At 42.1% G+C, this 22,512-nt stretch overlaps 1 protein-coding gene across 1 annotated transcript; it reads right to left on the bottom strand.

The window, feature by feature from the left end:
* Positions 1-10,224: 10,224 nt before the first annotated feature.
* On the bottom strand, positions 10,225-13,933 carry CITED2 (Cbp/p300 interacting transactivator with Glu/Asp rich carboxy-terminal domain 2). The gene is made up of 2 exons (XM_063309285.1): positions 12,915-13,933; positions 10,225-12,233 (listed from the first exon to the last, which is right to left on the bottom strand). The coding sequence occupies exon 2, from the start codon at positions 12,224-12,226 to the stop codon at positions 11,513-11,515; it is 714 nt and encodes a 237-aa protein (XP_063165355.1). The 5' UTR covers positions 12,227-12,233; positions 12,915-13,933; the 3' UTR covers positions 10,225-11,512.
* Positions 13,934-22,512: the final 8,579 nt, after the last annotated feature.

Raw genomic sequence — 22,512 nt, 5'->3', positions numbered from 1 at the left:
TACCACTGACCACTTGATTCTTTTTTTTTTAATTACTTGAAACTGTAGGACCACTGGACAACTGTTTGACTTATCAATCACTAGGGGGCAGCACAAGGTTAGAGTTTGTTGTATCTCTTGGCTGCCATCTAGAGGCTATGTGAATCTGTGCAGCCACCAGATAAATGCTATTGAAGAAAGGGTTTTGTCTGTATGGATGCTATAAACTATCCTACAGTATATTATGTGAGTAGAGGAAGTCAAGGTCTGGGCTTCCTGGAAGCAGCAGCCACTGGGAATAGAATTCTCTGCCAGGGAGGCTTCAGAAGTACAAGATACGAGTCCTTCTAAATACTCTTCCAATTATATGCATTAACCCAGGGACAGAGTAGTCAATTTCAAGGTTTGTTCTCTCTAGGTCAACCAGTAATCCCTTCCACCAACCCATTTGTAAAGGAAAAAAAAAAGTGGCTATGGAAGTTGGGGTTCTGGTCTTTCACACAGTAGAATGTGGGACAGAAGAACAGGTCATGGACCAGAGATAAGGGTGCGATCCCACAGAAACCAGTAGAACCAATTCCAGTAACATGTTTCCTGACATGGAACATTTTATTTCAAGCCACCTTTCCCATGCAGATCAAAGCTGTCTACATTACTGAAACTCAGCATATAGAAGCAGGATAAGAGGGAAAACACCTCTCCAGAACAAGGCTGCTGAAACTGTGGGTATGCAATGAGATACAGGTAGTAACATGTCTTCTGGAAATGGTTGAACTGTCCTCATACTAGGGCAAGAAGGCTGGGTAGATTTGCCCTGAAGTTGTATGGAACATCATGGAGAATTAAAAGAAACAGCAGAATACATTCTCACTGGCCATACTTCTGGAAGGTGGGCATGTTGTGATTGGCTATACCCACCATAGCAACCATTATAAAGAGAAATCTCTCCCCAGTGGCAGCCATTTTATGTGGGTTTCAATAGCTTCTCTTAAAATTCCATGTGTGCCCACTGACCCAAAGATTGGGGAATCCTGCTTTTCCTGCCCTTAAGGATAGGAAAAGAATGCAAGAGTTCAGGATAGGCTGCGCGGCACACAGTGCCCTTGTAAACCATCATCCTCTGCCAAAAAGCATCTGTCTGCTCTGTTCTATAGTGATAAAGCTAGGTTAGGTAAAGGGATGGCTAACCCAGTATTTTCAAGAGCTACTCTATTATCTAGAACTACATGATAGCCTGAAAATTATACCGAAGTTGACAATGACCATTGGAATAATTTACCAGGCTTCAGTAGTACTGAGCAGTCAGCTCACAAAGGGGCAACTGAGGTTTATTGACTGTAAAGAATCTGCCCACAATATTTCATATGAAATATTGCTTACAAAGTTATTATATCATTCTTGCCTACGACATTAGAAACACAATAGGGTTTTTACCAAAGCACATTACCTACCAAAGTATTGTTTGGCATAGTCTAAAATATGGTCTCAGAAAAGTGGGGTAACCAATGATCCAGTCTGCAGATACAAACAAGCCATCTGGATTTTTTGGGTGATTTTACTACAAGGTTTCAATAGTGAAGGAAGCAGGCAGGCATTGCTTAATCTTTCTTTCTTTCTTTCTTTCTTTCTTTCTTTCTTTCTTTCTTTCTTTCTTTCTTTCTTTCTTTCTTTCTTCCTTCCTTCCTTCCTTCCTTCCTTCCTTCCTTCCTTCCTTCCTTCCTTTCTTTCTCTTTCTCCCCGATTTCATACTTCTGTACCTCCTTTTGTGTAAGATACCCTGCTGTTCCTTTATCTCAAAATTAGACACACACTAGTTTTGATTCTATACAGTTAATAAATCATTTTAATAAGCATTTGTGTGAAAGCAAGAGTTTCCCCACGCTATAAAGTAATATAACAAAATCTAATTTTTACTTTGTTGGCACCCATTGTAATAGCTTTTGAGGAAAAACTGCACCATTAGGGGCTTTTTTAGCTTAAAGTGAAAGTGAACAAAGGGATACATGATACAGATATATGCAATCATATATGGTATATACAATGTGGATACTGTAATGGGAAGTTTTTCTTCCGTTCTCACAAAGAAACTAAAAGCTGTGAGATTCTGGACCAATAAAAGGATATTACTCTCCCTTACGCAACTCATAGTTAGCAATGTGTGGCTGTTTCAATATGGTGATAGCCAATGCTTTAAACTTTCACCAGACAAATGAATGGAGAATTCAGTTACATTAATGGCTGTTATTTCAATAGCTATATATTACCTCCTTAATCACAGCAGCATACCAGGTGCTGAGGGTCAATAGTAGAAGACAGCTGGTGAACTTCTGGAACGTAACCTGACCTCAATATGAGAGAAAATGCTAGACTATGTGGGCCTTGGCCTGATTCAGGATGGCTCTTCTTAATTCATGTCCTTCCCAACAGACAATACAAACATAGATTTCTTTTGTATCCTGCTCCTGCTTATGTCTCTGGTTATCTCCAGCTGGACAGCTGATAAAAAAAAAATTAAACCAAGCCCTCCAGCCAGCAAACAAACAATAATAGTAATGTTATCTTTGCAAAACATCTCCATGGCTATTTTTATATCACATCTCCCAAATTCAGCCCCATGGCTTCATTTTGGTTCACAAAGCCAAGTAGGTCTCTTATGAATCTTCTTTAGCCTTTCGGTGGGAAATGAGGAGGATGACGTGCATCGGACTCTCCCTTTGGGGGATGAGCAAGGGAGATTTGGGTAGGAGTTCGAGTCATAAAATAATGGCAGCTTCTTTTGACATTGCTGTGCTGTCTTTTTTTTTTTTCCCCATCTGCCAGGTTTACAGTGTTTCTCTTTCTCCCCTTCAGAACCTTGGAATCCAGAGTACTAGCAATAAGATTTATTATTAAAACTTTTTTTTAAAAAAAAAGAAGCAGCGAAAATTTCTAATTTTAAAAATATTTAAAGTCCCTCCCTTCCCTAAAAAATCCCGAATGAAATAGAAGATTATGGCTGGGGAAGAAATAAAAGTACAATTGCAAATCTTTCTGCCCATCAATCCATTTTTAAAATCTGAGAAAGAGTCAATAAAAATTATATGACTGCCTTTCATAGATGCTTGTCAATGAAACTGCACACCTGAAATTGGATTACGAATCACATTTTAAAAACCCTACAGGATTATATTAGAAATCAGTTTATAGCTATATATCCAAATTGTCCAGAATGCCAGCTACATCTAGTGGTTGCTAGCGGGTTACTGCAAATCCCGCACAGGCATAACAATGCCTTTTAATTTTTTATGCCCGATTATATCTATTTTATTTGTACTATGCAGACTTAAAGTAAACTCCAAACCCATTTTAGATTTAGTGTGCCAACAAGTCTAAATATTTTAACTATTGTTAAACAACGTACAGGGTCTGATCATTTGTAACGCTTGGGAGAAGACTTGACTTCAAAAGCAACAAAACAAGTCCTGGGCTCAATTGTCTTGCAGTTTAAGTATAAAATGCTGATCTTTAGATGTCCCAGGTCTCAGCATGATAGTTCAGACTGTGGCTTCAACTCTGTGCAGAAGAGTTGCTCTTGGATCCTGGGGATCTGGGTCTAGCTTAGAGACATCCACAGCATTTCAAGTGTGCTTAAATAGCTTTCTTAGGGCTTGCTGTGTAACTGTCTTCACACATACATGTACACATGTATACACACACAAATAATAAAATGAAAAAGCAATTTCACTGGGACACCAACCTAGATGCTTAGGGCCATGGCATGGCTTCTTTTTTTTTTTTTTTGCTCTCCCCTCATCCAAATATATATTTATACAAGATATATTTGCATATTTGTACCCAAATCCCTCCCTCCCTCCCTCCCTTCCTCTCTCTCTCTCTCTCTCTCTCTCTCCTTTCATCTATCTCTAAATTCTAAATATACAAATATACTCATCCAGGTATAAAAACAAGTTTATTTGGGAAAAAATGCCAAAATAGGGAGAAACAGCACCTAAAAAAACACCATTCACCTAGAATTCTAAATAAAATTGATGAAGTCAATCTAACTAAGCTAGACACCTTCTATCTGCTTAAAGAGGGTACTGAGTTCAGAACATTGTAAGAGTTCATTGCGAGAGGATGTCTGAAATATACTTGAGCATAGATGTTTCATGACTTCCTGCTTAGATCTTGTTAGCAGATCCCTCTTTCTTATGTAAATCAATATTTTTGATAACAATTTAGCTAGAAAATAAAAATGCCTATTGGTTGAAGCCATCTTCTCAAGGATCCCAAAGCTAAGCAATAAAGAAGAAAGCCAGATCAGATACGTTACCGTGTAAAAGAGTTTACATTTTGACCTGTATTTTGAGGACGAAAAGGTAAGTTGTGACCTGCTTGGGCTTCACAGCACAGAGTCAACAAAATAAAATTTTCTGAGACACGCTATTGAACATTACATGGATACAGAGATTTGTCACAGCATTCCTTGGCAAAAGTCATGAGGAACCCTAAGGATCTGTATCTTGAATCCATAGCTTTGCATCCTGGTGGTGGTGTTGGTGTGTTCCTGATCTATTTGCTTGTTTGTGCTTGTGTTGATTGTTTAGATGTGTATGTCGGTGTGTTTTGGGAGCAGGGGGGAAACTTGTGAAAAAACTATTTCTCCAAATCCCAAATGTTCCCACAGGATCAAAAAGCTAGGGGGCTGTTGAACTAGTGGAGGTAAAATCTACAGCAAGAAACAGAGATCAGCAGCAGATTCTGCACACAGAGCAGTGTCTGTATTTGCAGCGATTTTGCTTTCTGTTGTGGGGATGAACAGCTGCCATTCACCTGCAGGAAAAAGGAAAGGGCAGCACTTGACTACGCTGCCATCAGGTCAAACAACCCGGACACTGTGTTGCCTAGCAGGGACCCTGTGATGGAATGAAATGTGTCTAGAATACCTGCTGAGAATGTTGGCAGAAAGACAGAATGCGAAGAGGGTGGAATAAGGCCCACGGCTGAATTTGTGGCCACGTCAGAGCTCCTTACCAGAACAGCCTTCCTTTGTTTCATTAACCAGTGAGCTCTTTAGAACTGGGTCAGGGGGAAAAAATAGCTGTATTTGCTGACATGTAAAGAAATAGCTGCACAGGATTTGCAGACAGCTACCACTTTTAGGCCTTTTTTTATGCCATTCTTTTCAGCACAAGAAAAGCACAGCCATTCCTTGTTTCAGGTGATCCACTGCAGCCTTCCTGCTGTGTTTGTGTGCTGAAGCTGTTGCAGGTGCCACACCCTTCTTTTGTCAAGGCACCACTTTGCAATGGAAAAATCACTTTTTCCTCAGGCTACACAAGGAAAACAGAGAATATGTCATTTCACTTTTCTGTCATATAGCAGGCCATTTTTTTATGCTTGTGGAACGTGAAATTGGACTAAGAAATAATGGAAAGGAATCAGAAGCCAAACTAATGGACGCAAGGGATCTGGCTTATCCATGCACTTGCCAGGAGGTTGGAGAGGGGCTGGGGGCTCTGCTATCTGTTCCCAGATGTGCCTGTGATCAGTGCCTGACTCTGGGGTGGGGAAAGCTACGTGGCTAACCAAGCTTCCCTAACCACAAGGCACTGACCCCTAGCTAATGACCATTCCAAAGTCTCCACCCCAAGGCAGGGATTTAGGGGAAAACATAGAACATGCTAAGAACAACATGGATACCATGTGGGATGTATGTTGTATGTGAAGAAATTATGCAAGTGCTGAAATAGTTAACCAATAAGAAGCTTTGATCTGCTGATGAACTGTTTTGATAACTGCTGTCAAACTGTATAAAATTGCCACTCGTGATGTGCTTGGGGTCGTTCCCTTTTCATGGGGAGACCCTATTTCTTCTAGACGTCTTGAATAAATAGCTGCTTGATTCCCCCACTCTGTGTGATCAGTTAGCTGTTAAATTGCGCCAGGAGAAGAAACAAGAAGGCCGCATTTTGCGTGCAACATGCTCTACATTTTAAAAAAGGGCTATGTCTTCAGTAGCGACTTCTTTGGTTGTCTGTCTGTCTGTCTATCTATCCATCTATCTATAACAAACAGCTAGCGTATAGCAGATATATAGACAGAGTCCATCTGGAAATACAGATTTGTGATGCCCTCGCAAGCCAAAATCACCAGTCAGCAATTCTGGCTCTGATGGAGAAGGGGGCTTTTTAGAGGAGGGAAATGAGAACATAGTATGACCAATGTGTGAGAGGTAGAGACTATTCCCTTCCAAAGCTGAGGAAAATATGGGAAGTTCCTGCTAATAAAAAAGGATTACCCTCCTTTTCACTATTCTGATCAGGAGATGGGAATGGTGACGAAGCTTGACAGAGGGAGGTTTTGCCAGATCCAAAGAAAGAATGAAGATGGAAGGGTCATACTCCAGCTGTCCTCAGACAGAAGGAAGGAGCAGGAAAAGCATTTGATAGTTCCAGACCTGGATGGGAAGGAGAAAATAGAGCAAAGGTCTCTTGCTTGTTCTCTATGACACATTAGTTGCAACTAACTGTTTCTACAACAATATATGGTGAGATGGGCAGCCATATAAATATAAATATAAATAAATGTAAATATAAAATTTGCTTTCATCCTCATGGTTTTCAGGTATAATTCCCATATATGCACGTTTTCACTCATCCACAGCTTTTTTCACTTCAATCCATCAAGCATCCTTTTTCATACTACTTAGCTCCACACACTTTTGTGGTACTCTGTAACACAATTCTTTTCACTTTCTTCCAAGCAGCTTCTACATCTCCTTTCCTTAAGTCCACTTTCCATTTGTTCCGTTGAGAAATGTATCCTCTAATACTTTTTGACATAGGACTTAAACTTTCTGCAGTTGTTCTATTTTCACTCTGTTTTCTTTCACTTCTTTCCTTTCTTTCTATATAATTTTCCCCAAGAATATTACCAAAGAACAGTGTGTCCCACATTTGGAACTTCTCATTCTTGTATCTTTCACAAAATCTATTGAAAACAAAGTTCTTCTTAAACAGGTATTCAACAGTCAACATTCTCTTCCTTCTTGGGACTCTCAGTGGCCTGGTCTCATTCTCTGGATTTGTTAAAGAGTTATATTAGTATAAACATTTTAAAACTGACGTTTTACTTGTCACTTATTAAGGAATAAGATTCTCTAAAAGCGATTCCAGACTAAGCATCACAATGAAGATCTTTTTTTGAAAAAAATTAATGTAGTGTTTACAAATAGTGAATTTAGCTAAATATGACAATCAGTACAGGTAGTCCTTGGGTTATGATGGCAATTGGGACTGGAATTGTTAATAAAATTGTTATAAGGGAAAAAATGCAAATACAAAAATTTATTGAAGACTAAAGTCAAGTGTGGCAGTGAAAGAGGTAAGGGCAGGATAGCTAGGAGAAAAATTTCAGTAGGGCCCCCCTTCCTTTGGTGCCCTAAGCACAGCCTTATTTTGCTTAATGGTTAATCCAGGGCCACCCCTCCCCACAATCTTCTGTAGCCCACCTGCAACTACCTTCTTTCCTGAGAAAAGGCTGTTGGATGTGAAGGAGGGGAGGGAAGCATTCAATACTTTTCTCTTCGGTCTGCATTCCACAAGATGGCACCAGCACCTAATATATTCACCCGCAAGGAGTGTTTACCTTTTAGAGCTGGCCACCCATAACAGATTAGGGGATTAATATTTGTCTCTGAAAGACCTGGCTTTTCCTGCCCACATCAATTTATGCGCCAGAGCAGGCTTGTGCAGTTACAAAAGACATTCAGACTATAAAGTGCACAATAGATGTCAACTTATTCTTCCCATGTCTCTCTGGAGCACCTCATAAACAGCTGCGAGGAGCTCTTGCCAGACCCCTCACTGCCATGTGATGTCTTTCTCAGCTCCAGTAAAAATGGCCTCTGCCTGTTGTTTTTCCTCCAACCGCAAGAGAGTGACGTTGTTTTATTAATCAGCATTTATTTTCCTAACAAGTGTCTTTTGTGTTGCTTCTGCGCAGGGAGGCTTATCGCTGATCTCCATTGCAAATAAAGCACTGTGTCTATTTATGGTCATGGCTTAAAGAACAGTAGAGCTCATATACCATATTAGAACTTTTTGAAAAAGAGCCAAAATACAGGGGTCAGGTTTCCTGTGTTACAAGCAACGTAAGTAAGAATGCAATACCAGCACCCTCTTCCCAGCCTTGTTTGCAAAACAACCTGGCAATTGCTAATAAATTGGTCACTGCTCACATTATCACTGATTAACTTGGGCAAATGTTCTCTAACATTTTAGAATACACTTATGGCAAGTGGTATGGATGCAGCATGTCAGACCTGATTTTGTTCTTCCAGAAGTTGGACATTGAGCATATGCCAGTTTATTATGGTCTAATTTCATTTCAAAGTAAGCGAGTAGGTCAAAAAGGATTTCAGAATGTTGATTAACAATTTTATGTAGAATAGAGTTAATGATTTGTGTTACAATTACTGAGGACTGTTATGAAATGAAATCTATAGGGATGCCTTTCAAGTTTTTCTAGGACAGAAAAGTTGCTTCAGACAGGATTTTTATGGTGAGATTTCTAAACACCTGTAGTGGTTAGGAAGTGGGGCAGACAAGGTACATTCTGGATAAATTAATATATGGGATAACTTAATAAAGCCCTAAACTAAGGTATTTACTAAGCTGACATCAGTATTTCTCTTTTAGTAGCACCTGCCACTGATTGCAACTTTTTGCACAGTTCAATGAAAGAAGTGTTTTTTTTAGTGCCCCAAATATACTCATTTATGGAATTACTAAAATAGAAACATTTTCCTGCAAAGAAGTGACTATTGAACCCAAGAACTTTAAACCATTTTGTACAACATACATCGAATGCCATCATAAGCCCTATTTCAACAGTACTCCAGCTAGTTAGAAAAATGCTTTTAAAGCTAGTTGAAACCCAAAATTATTAATAAATTGGCTAGGTAATTAATAGATCTATAGTCTCTTGGACATCTATGCAGATTTTTCCTGGCCAGGTATGCAGATTTTTCCTGGCCAAATAAGCCAAAACCAAATTTGACCCCTGTGAAGGCTTAGCTACTGATGCAGATTACTGACACCATCTTAAAACAAATTGCTGCAAGATTTCAATGCTGCTCTAATTTTGCTGTGTATGCTGCACAATTTGCTGTATACAAACATAACAAATTCTAGCCTAATAGTAATGCAGTTAGCAGCAAATGCAAGGTCAAGTATATGTGACTCAAAATACTATTTTCTTGCTTGATTGCCCTTGACACCATATTCCTTGTTTTGTTGATATACAACGGGAAGACTCTGGAATGATTCTGATCGAAGTGTGTAAGACATGAAAATGCTGCCAAGTGCAATTCTCTGCCTCAAAGCTTATGCCTAGTCATCTATCACCCAACAGCAATTTATCTCATTCTAATGGGCATCAAGCGGCATTTCTATGACATTAGGCAGAAAATTGTTCTGGGTAACACAGACAAGCCCAGGGTCCACCATACTATAGGAAGAAGGTAGAGAAAACATGGTGAAAAATGCTGTTGCTACTGCTGGGGAATCCACTAAATACAGGTAAATCCAAGGAAGCAGCTTTAGACGTTTTCCCAGGTGACTTTCTCCAGGTTGATACAGGTACCAGCTTACACATAGTTCAGTGGAGTTTAATAAAGCAACTGCTCTATTGTCATGCTGCCTTATATTTTGGTTAGACATGTTAGAAAATGGTGATTGACACTTGTGCTTTGAAGTTGTTAACTGTAAGAGAGGGAGATTTCTAAATGCCTGCCAAAAAGACCTAAACACATAATTTGGGAAGTGAGGTATCAGGTCAGCACTCAACTGCTGCAGCCTTGTTAAACATAATGTTAAATATATAGCAAGTAGGGGACACCTGTCTTTTCCCACCAAGAGAAAGTGAAATAAAATATATTATTGGTTTAAATATTTTACTATCTCCATGTGAAAATACAGAAATTATTCTTTCAGTATCTGCGTCCAAGCTTTAGACCATAATACAATTAGTTCAATTTTGTTCAACAAAACATTTCCACCAATAGGTGTTCTGCTTTTCATCCCTCTGTAATGAACTTATGATTTTAGTGCAATGTAGGTTTTAAAAACAAAAAATGGCTAAGAGCACTTTTATCTTGATGCAAGAAAGATGGAACAAAAACTACAACATGCTTATTTTATGAAGCCCTTTCACATAGTAAGAAATACATCTGCATGAAGAACCAAGTCTTATTGAGAGTACTTGTGAGAGTATTTATAAAATTAAAGTTTAATAGATAAATAGAATAAATACTTTATGCATCATAATTCTGGACAACTACATTTATAGCAAGTAAGTTGGCAAATCACAAGTTGTTGCCTCTTGGCAAATTCCACTGTTGATAAAAATCACACAGGCATGTCACAATGTTACTTATGAGATTGTGATGTCATAATTAGATTTAAATCCTTTTACCTTCTGCACTGATCATGACATATAGCACACAATGGTGTCAAGTAGATACTCCTTCGGAATGTTCACACAACCCAACAGCTCAACAAGTTAAAAGGGTTATATGTACTAAATATTTGGAGGGGGGAGTTGAAGGGTTGGGAAGGAAAAATAAGTTTAGGAAAAATAACCGGGAACTATATCTAGGGAAAAGTTAAAGCATTTAACTTTTTTATTGACACTGGCAACTTAAAATAGAATAAATTAACAAGTATGTTCTCAGAAAAAAATTTGTACAAAAATACTGTCAAATTTCCTAAAAAGCTTTCAACACAGTAGTTTCCCCCCCTTATGTATTGAATAAACCATGAAAGCACAATACCAAAATAAAAAGATGTTGAAGATAGAACCAGAATAAAAGAAAAGCCAGTGATGTCCCCTCCCACCGCCCTACCACCATTCCATTCACACTATCTTATTGTCTGTACAGATGGGGGAGAGGAACAGTCAGCAGAGTTTAAGTAAGAGTATTATTTTTCCTGAAGAGGGAAGGTTTGGCCCACATTTGCTAAGCTTCCAGTTTAGCAGACTAAAAATTAGCTTCACGCCAATGCATAGTTCAAAACAAAGGAAGAGGGCAGTATTTGTGCAGGAATCTATCCTGAAGTTCATGCAATCAACTAATGCATTTTTAAAAAAATCTTTTAACTCAGAATCTGAGTGCAGTTCTACTCATTTGAAATCATAACTTACAGAATATCCACAAGAATATTTTGCCAATGTTTGTATCTAGCCACTGAAATAACTGCCATGTTAGCAGTGAAGAAATTAAGCAGAGAGAGGAGAGAGAGAGACTGAGGATATGAGAGATGGATAGAGTTAAAAATTATTACAGGGAAGGGGGACAAAAATGGGTGTCCAAGCTTAAAAATAAAGAAGGGGTGGTAGCCAATAGAAAATAAGAAAAATTATACAAGCTTATAGTTTACTCTGCTTCCCAGATACTCAAGCTCCTACAAGCCTTTGAAATACTGTCTCTAGAGGGAATGTTTTCATTCATACATGTGGAAAAAAAAAGGTCCTTTGTTTTACACGAAAGTCAGCAGCTCACTCGGCTAGACTGCTGTTTGCAAACGAAGTCTGTCATGAAATCAAACTCATTCTGTCCCAGCCAAAGCTCGGGGAGCTCCTTGATGCGATCCAAGCCCATTTCTATGACTAAGGACATCAGGACCTCCTCGTCGATGAAGTCCGTGTCAATGACATTGGGAGGCAGCATTGCTGCAGGGACGTGGGGCACGGAAGCAGGCACACCACTGCCCCCGCCCCCCCCACTGCTGCTGTGCTTGGGGTTGCAGTCCCGGAAATGCTGGGTTGCTCCGTTGAGCTGATGGTTGGCGGGAAGTAAATCCGGCATGTAGTGGTTGTGAGGGTAAGGATGGTGACTGAAGTATTGGTTGTTCAGCTTCTGCAACTGCATGCTGGCTGTTAAGGGCCCGCCTTGAGGGGCCACCGTCGGTGCCATGAACTGGGAATTATTAAACCTGGCTGTCGGAGGCATGCTGCCTGGAGGGTGTCCCCCGTTCACGTTCCCAGGCCCCATGGCATGCCTGATCCCACTGTTTGCGTTCATATTTCCCCCTCCGTAATGTAGATGGTCGCTCATCAAGGCACTGAAGGCGTGAGGCTGCTGCTGCTGGTGGTGGTGGGTTGGAAAGGGTCCCATTCCCATGCGATGTGCCGGGTGGTGGTGAAGCCCGCTGGTTCCATCAGGGAAGCGCCCGTGGTTCATGGCCATCATGTGCTCTGCCATTTCCAGCCTTCAGGAAGTTAATATTTACAGAGAAAGGGATCAACATCCATACGACCTGCCTGCGCGCCCGCCCGCCTGCCCCTGAGGCTTGGTGCCCTCTCTCTCCCCACTATCTCTGCTGCTGAGGAAGTCGCCTCTCCGGGTCTCCACCCATCCTGCCCCCTCCAGCCCAGCCGGTTCGCTTCTCCTGCCAGCCCTGGGAGGAATTGATTCCTCCCAATTCTCCAGCCCTGGGAAGCGGGAAAGGCGCTTTGGGCAACGTCGCCGGCTGGCAGCCGCCCTCCCCTCAGCCGCAACTTGCGCACACCTAGGCGCTCCCCGAGCGCGCAAGGACTCCCTTTCTTTCTGCCCTCGCCCCATTTAATATTCCTCCCCTTTTGGTTGGCAACGCTCGTCCGTGAACGTGATAATAAAAACAATCCACGCGTGTTGTTGCAGAAAAGCCTTACATAAGAACTACAGATGGGAGAGCGCTGTCCGACCTTCCCGCTCTCCTTGTCAGCAACTTTGGGAATTAAAGTCTGCAAGGACTGCTTGTGCTATAAGGGCAAGTGGATTACCAGCTCCCGCAGAAGCTCTTCCCTCCCCCGCCTCGGGCAAGCCTTCCCTTCCCTTCCCTTCCCTTGCCGCGCCTCGCCTCCAGTCCTCATTCCCGATCTTCGGGAGCGCGAGAAAGCCCACCACTCACCTCACGCCCTCGCTCGCTTTCTTCCTTCGCTCCCAAAGCGCTGCTGGACCCAGTCAGCAGAAATCTCCCAGCATAGAGCAGGCAACGGTCCGGTTCCTCCTCTGTGTTTGAGCGGGTGGCGGCGGCGATTAATTCTTCTTGCTGCTGGGCACACAGACTCGAAGCCGCGGATTCCCCTTCTCTGCGAGTTTCTCATCAGCCCTTGCCAACAATGAGCTGTGTTCCTTACCCTGCTTTGGCCACAGCTAATATAGGATTTCAAAAGGGAGGAGCGAAAGCCTTCGCAGGCAACCAGAAGTAAAACCTGGAGCAAAGCAAGGAAAACAAGCCAGGCGGAACTGGAAGGAATCCAAAGCCCCCCGTTGTTCTCGCGGGCTCCGGGCCACGTGTGCCATCGCCGATGCCCTCAGATCCGCGCGGACGCGAAGGGCCTTCAGTCGCTTGCGCTGGGCGCCGGGGTGGATCGGGCGCCGACCGAGAAGTGCGTGGGCTACAGAAAGCCGGACTGCGTCGGAAGCTTCACCGCCACCGAGCAAACGGCCCTTTCGCTTCTCGTTCAGCCATCAGCCGTTTCGATCGCTCGCTTCGCCTCTCATCTCTCTCCCCATTAGGCCCTACTGCCGCTTCTCTGCCCCGCCCCCCGGGATACTCAACACGGGCATTTATTTCTTTTCCTCCCTTGCCATCCCCCCTTCCTCCTCCAGACCTGGAGAGGCTCCTGGGAAGCCCCAGGGTGTCACGAGAGAGCCCAAAGGCCGTGTCCCCGGTCCCCCTGGTCGAAAAGCAACAGCCCCAACTTCGCTCCAGACTCTTCTGCGGGGCGCGCGCGCACACACCCGCACCCGCCAGTTCGATTGTAGCGTTTGTGGGGGCGCGTGTCCCGCCGGGGCACGCACAGATCCAATCCGCGCTTTCGAAGTGGCACGCGGCTTTGCTGTGGATATTTTGCAGTTTACCTCTCCTGGTGGCTTTGGCGTTCACACGGAGGCGTCTCTGCTCTGCAAACAAATGCCGCGATCGCCGGGCAGGGGTCCTCCTGCCTGCCTATCTGCCCGCCTGCCTTCCGCTCCCCCGGCATTCCCTGCCATTCCTTGTCATAAACCGTCCGCGTAGAGTCTACTTGCCTCGGCTTGGGGGTTGGGGGTGGGGGGTGGGGTGCGGTAGGAAAGGCGGCTCTGGCCCCAGGTTTAAGCCAGCTTCTTGCTACTACAGTACAGTCAGCAAGCAGCCACCTTGGAAAGTTGGTATTGCTGGAAAAGCAGGCAAGGCAATAATTGCTCTGAAAATAAAGCGCATCCCCTCCCACAGGTTTCCTTCATCTGCGCGGCCTCTTGAAGGCTTGCTAACAGGGTTAATAAACAGCCGATAGCACCGGGAAAATAAAGCTACCCGCCTCTGGGGTGGGCCTCGCAAATGCAGGGAAGGCAGGCTGGAGTAAGCACAGCCTGAAGACCAGCCATACGAAACTTTTCATAGGGACCCCCTGCTACAGGAGGTGCATGGCTATATACCCGATTGTCTTGCTGGACGTGAATTTCAGTTCCCATCATCCAGAGCAGCAGAGTTGGGGATTATGGGATTTAGAATTCATCGCATCTCAGGAAACCAGGATTATGGAAGACAGAGCGCGTTGCTACTCAGTTCCCAGATGGATGGGGTAGGAATGGCTCTTTCTTCATCAGTAATTAGGGAAAACAGAAGTGGGAACTAGTGTCAGATAGTCACAGAATTAAGTGCTGGAAGGCTACCCTGGAGGTCATCTAGTTCAATCTCTTGCTTAATGCAGGATCTACAGTATAATTCAAGAGGCAACTGCTGGTGTCTTCCCCGATCTGGTACTTACAGATGTGTTGAAGGACTGCTGCTTTTGTCAATGTTTATACTAATAAGTACCATTTTAGAATGCACAACTGTCCCCATAATTCCCATAATAGCTCTGCAAATACTCTTTGCTTACATTTATTTATTCATTCAGTCAATTTATATGGCCGCTCATTTCAAACAAGTGACTCTGGGCAGCTAAGAGCAGTAAAAGAAGCAAAAAAAGAACAAAAATACAAAAGAAATAGACAATCAGCAGCCGAGGTTACAAAAAAAAAAAGGAAAAAAGAAAAAAAATCAATACAGATATAACAAATATTTCAACAAAACTAATTTACAGGCTCCAATAGATGCTCTGACCACCATGCCTGGGAACAGTGGGCAGAACCTCCTGGCCCAGGAAAGGGAAAGAGGTGTGCCTTGTGGCGTACTTTGCCTTGCAAAGGCTCTTCTGATTACAGCCACTACCTATTCCTTGAACAGGAGCTGTGAGTTGAGGAGGACCCCCAAATTATGCGGCCCCATCCAGAACAGGCAATGGAGATTCCCCAGAATTAGGGGGACCTTGAATGAAAAGCCAGTCTTGGAAAGGTAGAGTTGAAGCCTGTTCTGCCCCATTCAATCCCCCACAGCCTCCAGACACTGAGACAGAACTTTCACTGAATCACTTGGATGGCCCAGGGTGCAATAAATCTCCCTTGTCCCTGGGAGAGCCCAGGTTGCCTCAAACAGGGCATCCAGGTGACTATCAGTGAATACAGTAAGTATGGAGAAATACTGGTAGAGGTAAGCCTTAATAGTGGCTTTGGCTTATGCTTCGTTCAATCCTTGTTGTCCTCCAGAGGCACTCTAGGCATCTCTTCAACTGTTTCATCTCCCTCAGCAACTCAGTTAACCAAGGGGAGTTTTGAAATCCATGGAAAGACAGAGGCTGCATAGTTGCACTCCAATCCAAAGCCCCCATAGCCTTCTCATTCTAGCAACGATTGAGGCCCTGCACCAACCTTCAGGGACAACGTCAAGTTCCCTTTAGAACCCTACTGGGTCTACCAGGGGCATATTGATTGAGTAGGTCCAGTCTCCCTGCAATGGGGGAGGGAGGAGAGCACCAGAGAACTCCAGGGCCAACAGACAGTCAGACTATGACAGAGGAGTGATAGCAGTCTCCCCAAATTACCTTGCTGAAAAGTAGCTCCTACAAGAAAAGTAGACACAACTGTCATGTGTCGGGCCCTTGATGACCTGGGTCAGGTCCATGGCTGTCATGGTGGCCACCTTGAACACCACCCCCAAGGAAGGCAGGTTGAAGTCCCCAAGGACCTTGAGCCTGGAAAACTCCATTGCTAACCTGGTCAGAGTCAGAAGCTCAGAAAGGGAGGCTGTTATGCAGTAGAGAGGAGGGTACAATAGCAACAGCCTCAACTGATCCCTACAGCCCAATCTAACAAATAGGTCTTGCCACCAGCTATCTGTGAAGCAGCACCTCTGAATGTCACCAGAGTATCTCAGATGACATATCATGGATGGCCATTACTTTGCTTACATGGTCAGATATCACCAAGAGGGGCAGAGCAGTGGAGTCTGGGAACTTTTTCTACTTGCTTTATCTTTCCCAGTCCAGTCTCCCACTTACCTTGGATATATTGGATAATATGATGGGATTAGTGGAAGACTACAATGAAGGAAGAGGTCAGAAAGATACATAGGATCAAACCTAGATAGCACTTGGATAGGAAATCACGAGGAAATGACAGAGCTGAAGGCAAGATTGGAAAGTAAAACATCCCAGAAAAAATATAATGGCAAACCACTTTTGTACTGTGCCAGCAAAATTAGATGGACTTGTCTACAAATTTGCCAGGTGTAGAGATCAAGTTGAGGAGATGTTTCCTTTCAGCCAAGACATTTGCTGGGCACCAGGTTAGAGAACACTGCTTTTGATTACCATTCTTCCTTTCCATAGTCTCATAAAATTGTCCTTCTTAGTTGTCTTCTTAATGGTCTATCTATATAATACTTTAATTCTTATGTATTTGTTTTATTCTCCTAGGTAGCAGTGCCTTTTTCTTCTAAGTTCCATCTTCTTTGGTCTTCTTTTTGCTTTTTAAAAAATATTATACATTACTTCAATTTATATTCCACACATTCTTAGAACACTCAGGGCAGTTAGCCAGAATGTAAAGATGTCAGCTGACCATTTTATTGAAGGTGCTGATTAACTAACCTACCATAGGCACAAGATCCCAGTCCTGTTATCTAACACCCTTGGAGATGTTTGGACTTGGGATCTTGTGCCTATTGCAAGGTTACCATTTTTCTGACCAGCCTCGTCAGTCTGAAGAATGGGGAGCACTGAGCTAAGAAGAGACAGTGGTAGAGCACAGTTAAAATGTGCTGGTTTAAGAATGGAGCATCAAATGGAATTAGGAAAACAAGACCACTATCTCTTTAATTGGAGGAATTCACAATAGAATGAGATAAATTTGGTGAGGAGAGTTGTCGATGATCAAGAAAAGATGCCAAATATTTAATTATTTATTTTATTTTTAGTATATTTTTACCGCCATAGAGTAGGATAGGCATTTCTGAAGCTTCCAGCTTTCAAATTCCTTGACTTTGTGGAGTGGTATTTATTGCTAATCTTCAGGCAACTAAGGCCATTTCCTCATAATGGTTATAGTATCTTGTAATCTTGTCCAACCATTGCTGTGCTAAAGTGATGAAGACAGACTTTATATCACCACAATGATGGTTGGTGATGCTAAAAAACACAATACATCAGTAGTAAGGAAATGACCTAAATGTATTGTAGATGGACCTGAGGTACTGTTGTCCAATACTCATTACCTGGTGTAGTTCATGATTTCATGACCTTTATAGCAAGCGTGTCTACTGTTTTTTGATATTTGGCTCCACATAGATTGATCTCAATTGTAATTTGTTTTGGTCATGATGACAATCATCTGGAAGAAAGAATATGCCTTTCTTGTTACTGACAGATCAGTACCTCATTGGATTTAGAGTCATGATGGCTAATCGACTTTCTACTTGTGGGCTGATCTGCCACCAGACCCTGACAGATGAAACCATTTCCTGAGGGGGTCAAAAAAGTTAAGATGATGACGACTGCTCTATGTAGTTCCAGCTGCCATCCTGATTTTTTTTTTTTACCTCCTCTCTGCAGATGCCCCTGCTCCATGCCTTTGGCAGGGGAGTTAACTTTAAAATGTTAGGAACCCCCCCCCCCCAATGAAAGAAATTCCTGAGTTTGCCAAGGAGAACTGAGAAGAACAGAGCCCTCTTTGACAGCAAAGAATATTTTGGAGAAACTGCAAGGCAGATTTCGATGAAGCATCAGGCTTTTTCCCTCAAGTCTTTTTATGTATTGTATTCTCATATATTGGGAAGCTTATGGGCTTTCTTTTTATTTAAAGGAATTAATCATTTTGTTGGGGAAAACAATACTAATGTATCTTATGTAGGATGTATGAAAAACTTCCCTCCTTGTTTCTTTTGCCCTCCTTCCTCTTTTCCAGTAGCTTGCTGGGAAATCACCATTTTTCTAAATATAGCAGGGGAGCAAAGACTAACCCCCATCTTCCCTTGAAGAAATTTCCTGAGTACCTGGTCCCTGAGCCAACCGCTTTGCACTAAACACCATTTTTGGGTGTGCTTGGATTTCAGTGGGGTACCCATTCAGTGTAAAAGATTGTTGATTAACTTTATTTTTAAAAGCGTTGCTATATATGCATATGTATAAGCATATATAAGGGACGCGGTGGCGCTGCGGGTTAAACCGCTGAGCTGCTGAGCTTGCCGATCAGAAGGTCAGTGGTTCGAATCCGCATGACGGGGTGAGCTCCCGTTGCTAGTCCCAGCTCCTGCCAACCTAGCAGTTCGAAAACATGCAAATGCGAGTAGATTAATAGGTACCGCTTCAGCAGGCAGGTAACGGCGTTCCGTTCAGTCATGCCGGCCACATGACCACAGAGGAAGTGTCTACGGACAAACGCCGGCTCTTCGGCTTTGAAACGGAGATGAGCACTGCCCCCTAGAGTTGGACACGACTGGACTTAATGTCAAGGGAAACCTTTACCTATAAGCATATATAATGAACTACTTACCCCAAGGATTATGTATCCTATAGGGCACTATGAGAACTTTCAGCTGAGAAATACAAATACAAAACTATATTGCAAAAGAGTATAGCTAATTACTTATTATATGTTCCTTATTAGAGATTTCTTATGTATAAATAACATCTAATAACAGTCAAAATTAAAAGGAAAATGGTATGAGAATGTACCTCAGTCAACATATATGAGATGCAAGGTATTTAGGATAATGAAAGTTACTCATGTACATGTTAGGAAGAGTAAAATGGAATTCTCAAAAATGGACAGTTTAGTCCCTGTTTAAAAATGTTTGAGGACAGCTACTCATGGAACATAGGCTGAAAATACTGAAACCTAGAATAAGGAATTGCAATTTACTACAATGATTTGTCTTCCATCTTTTCTATTGATTAAATATAGGAAAAATAGGAGCCACAATTTCAGGAATAATTATTTTGCTTCCTTTTTGGCCAATGTACACTGGTCATGGTTACGCACATTTATGGTAATTACTTTAAGATTTATTCATTTATTGCCAGAGGAAGGTGGATTCAATCTATCTGACCAAGCAAATGTGTTATTAATAATAAACAGAAAAGTACTTATGGGGATGAGGTTGACCATTTCAGTCAATTTCAACTCTCTCTCTCTCTCTCAAATTATATTAGGTAAATTCCATCAAATTATATTAGGTAAATGTCTTCCACATGTATTAAGCATCTTGTTCACGTGTGTTTTTTACCAAAAGAAATTCCTACCATAAATGGAAAAATCTACCAACATGCCCCTAGCACTTTGCAATGCAAACTTTCAAACTTGCGTTAAGGCCATTCAACTGATCCGATATAATCACAGATCACACTGATCTGATATGACTTAAAATTAATCTGCCAATGAGGCAGTTCTTAGGAAAAAGGCAGAATGGTAGCTTTGTCATCATTTTCAGGCCTGAAGAATCTGGATTGCTCCTTTAAGAGATGCAAAATCCATAGCTTATAAAACCATACAAGAAGTGCAAGTTGCTAGAAATTAATCCATTAAATTTCTATTGCATCTTTCTGTCTGTAAAGCGCTTCCAGCTGTTAAAAATACAACTGATGACTTACAACTTATAAAGCAGAACAATAAAACTTTGCAACGAATTAAAAAAAACAAAGTAACTTACAATTCAATCCAGAAATAACATGAGAGTGAGTCTTACTGAAATCAGTTAACAGTGAAACTCTTGGTGGAAGAGATGGGCTCTTGCCATTTTTGGAATATTACGAGAGTGGGGGACTCCTTCAGTGAGGAGTGCACTGAATAGCCTGGAGTGACAAGGGAAGTCAATCTCACATGCCAGATAGAAAAGCTTCATGTACTTCTTTAAGTGCTTCTCCTGCTAGTCTAAAGTACTGGGCAGGTTCACAGCAGGAGAGACAATCCTTCAAACAGCACAACAGCATCTTCTACTGTCTCTGGAAAGCAGCTCTGTTAGTACATGTACCATGCCTTGCAGTGGTTAGAGCAGTGTTTCTCAACCTTGGCAACTTTAAGATGTATGGACTTCAACTTCCAGAATTCCTCAGCCATGGGGAACTGCCAAGGTTGCGAAACACTGGGCTAGAGCTTCACTGTTATGGTTTGTACCATTTGAAATTATCAGGCACTTTTCAAAAGCAGCCCCATGGAAAACATGTTGCAGGAGTCAAGATGGGATGCAACCCAGAAGAATTTACATTCAGCATAAATTGTCAAGTCCCTAGCAGCAATACAAGCCCAAGGAAGCCAGATTCACATGGAATTTCATTAATTGGGTATAAAACCTGAGGGTCCAGATTGGGGTGTTCCTTTCTCAGAGTTGTGCCCACCTGGATTTGTTGTGTGGCATCAGCTTTGAACCCGGGGCGGGGTTACCAATTGTCCTCTGGGAGGTCTTGGTGGCTTTCAGAATTGCCAGAGATAACCAGGTGTGAGTTTGTGGCTGAAGTTGAGCTCTAGGGAGCAGTTGGGTGTTGTTCCTTGTACTGACCTATCTGCTGCGTGGTGACACTCCTGGCTGAGCTGCTTGATTCCATCACTAGATTTCTGGTGCAATCACTGAGGCTGATAGTCCTTGGGGATTTTTGCCTGCCTCTGCAGAGCCTCCATAGGTGGTCCAAATTACTGAGGGCCTGATGCATACCAGAGGCTGCACGCTAGATCTGGGAGTTGTCTTAGGGCAGTTGTGTCATGATCCAGAGGTGGAGGATGTTCCTATTAGACCTTTGTCATGGTTAGAACACTCCCCAACTGTTTTGCAGTTTGCTGGTGCTACCCTCCCCCCACTGCAGGGAAGCAGTATCTATTGGACTGGTCCACCCCAGGTGTCTTAGAAACCCAGAGGAAAATAAAAAACAAAGCCAAAATATTAATCTAGTGTTCTTATAAGGATGGCCTGTGGGAAGAGAGGTGCCTAAGAATGGTATGAGGATTTCTGCACTGGGCAGGGGGGTGGATTAGATGACCTCTGATGTCCCTTCCAACTCTAAAATGTTATGATACTATGATAGTGTAATGGCTTTGTGATTAATTAGGAAAGGATTGATAATGAACAAATGTGGGGGAACTCAAATTTTGAAAACAGAACAAAGAAAAAAGCTATCACATTTTTGAATTCTTGAATCATAGGCTAAACATGTTTTAGACCTTATGTAGAAAATTACTTGCCTGTTCTCTGACATACCATCTTTTGGTGGGTACATATTCAATATTACATTTTCTGTTAAATGATCTCTCAACTGCATTCTGAGGTAAAATAGCCTAGGAACAGGTGTACTTTCTCATCTGCCAAAGACCAAATTCTTACATTCTCCATGTTTTCATCTCAATATACACACTGAAGTGTTTCTGCACCTTTTCAATTAAACATGTATACACAGAATAAATTAAGAGTATTTGAGTGCCAGGTACAGAGTGATTCAGGGTTTGCATGTGTGTTTAAACGTAATATGTATATACATTACATGGCATAGGTTATTATAAATTCATTAGAGACGGACCAAAAAAAATGTAATTGAAACCAATATGGCTTAGCTGTGTTTAACATTTGGTGTTCACACAATGTACTCCAATTTTGAGAACATTTCATATTTTGACATGAAAGATACATTAGATCACATTATTTTTCTCCATAATCATTTGATTTACACAAGTGTATGTTCCAAGTGAATGAAATGGGATCAATGTTAATAATAATTAGCAGCAGGCAGTGCAAATGTATTAAGACTATATTGGTTTTATGGTTTTACTGAAGATTAGTTGGTTAAATCCTTTCTGCAATTAATTTTCCACTTCTAACCCAGTAATTCCTTCCCACATGAACTCCCTCTCAGTCATCTGTTTTCAGATACTTGACATCCAGATTCTTCTTAAATTATCTGTGGTGTTAGCCCTTGAGGCCCCCTGCTTGCCTTTAAGTTTTCAGAATCAATTATCCCCCCCAGCACTGCACTGTCCTCTGTTCTACCTAGTACACTTCCACTGAACATTTCCTTTCAAATTGCCAGTTTGTGATGATTTATCTGCAATCAGAAAAATAGCCACTCAAAGCAAATAATAGCAGGTCTAAGAGACAGCATGACTTCCCTGCCAAAACTATTTCTCTTGCACAAGAAAAAGTTGTACCCAATGCCTAGTAGTGC

Source organism: Candoia aspera, chromosome 1, assembly GCF_035149785.1.
Source record: "Candoia aspera isolate rCanAsp1 chromosome 1, rCanAsp1.hap2, whole genome shotgun sequence".
Lineage (NCBI taxonomy): Eukaryota > Metazoa > Chordata > Lepidosauria > Squamata > Boidae > Candoia > Candoia aspera.
This window is presented reverse-complemented; position numbering and strand designations above follow the sequence as displayed.

What these genes read in the sequence shown, in the direction of transcription:
- CITED2 (XM_063309285.1), bottom strand. Translation starts at nt 12,226, where the DNA reads ATGGCAGAGCACATGATGGCCATGAACCACGGGCGCTTCCCTGATGGA.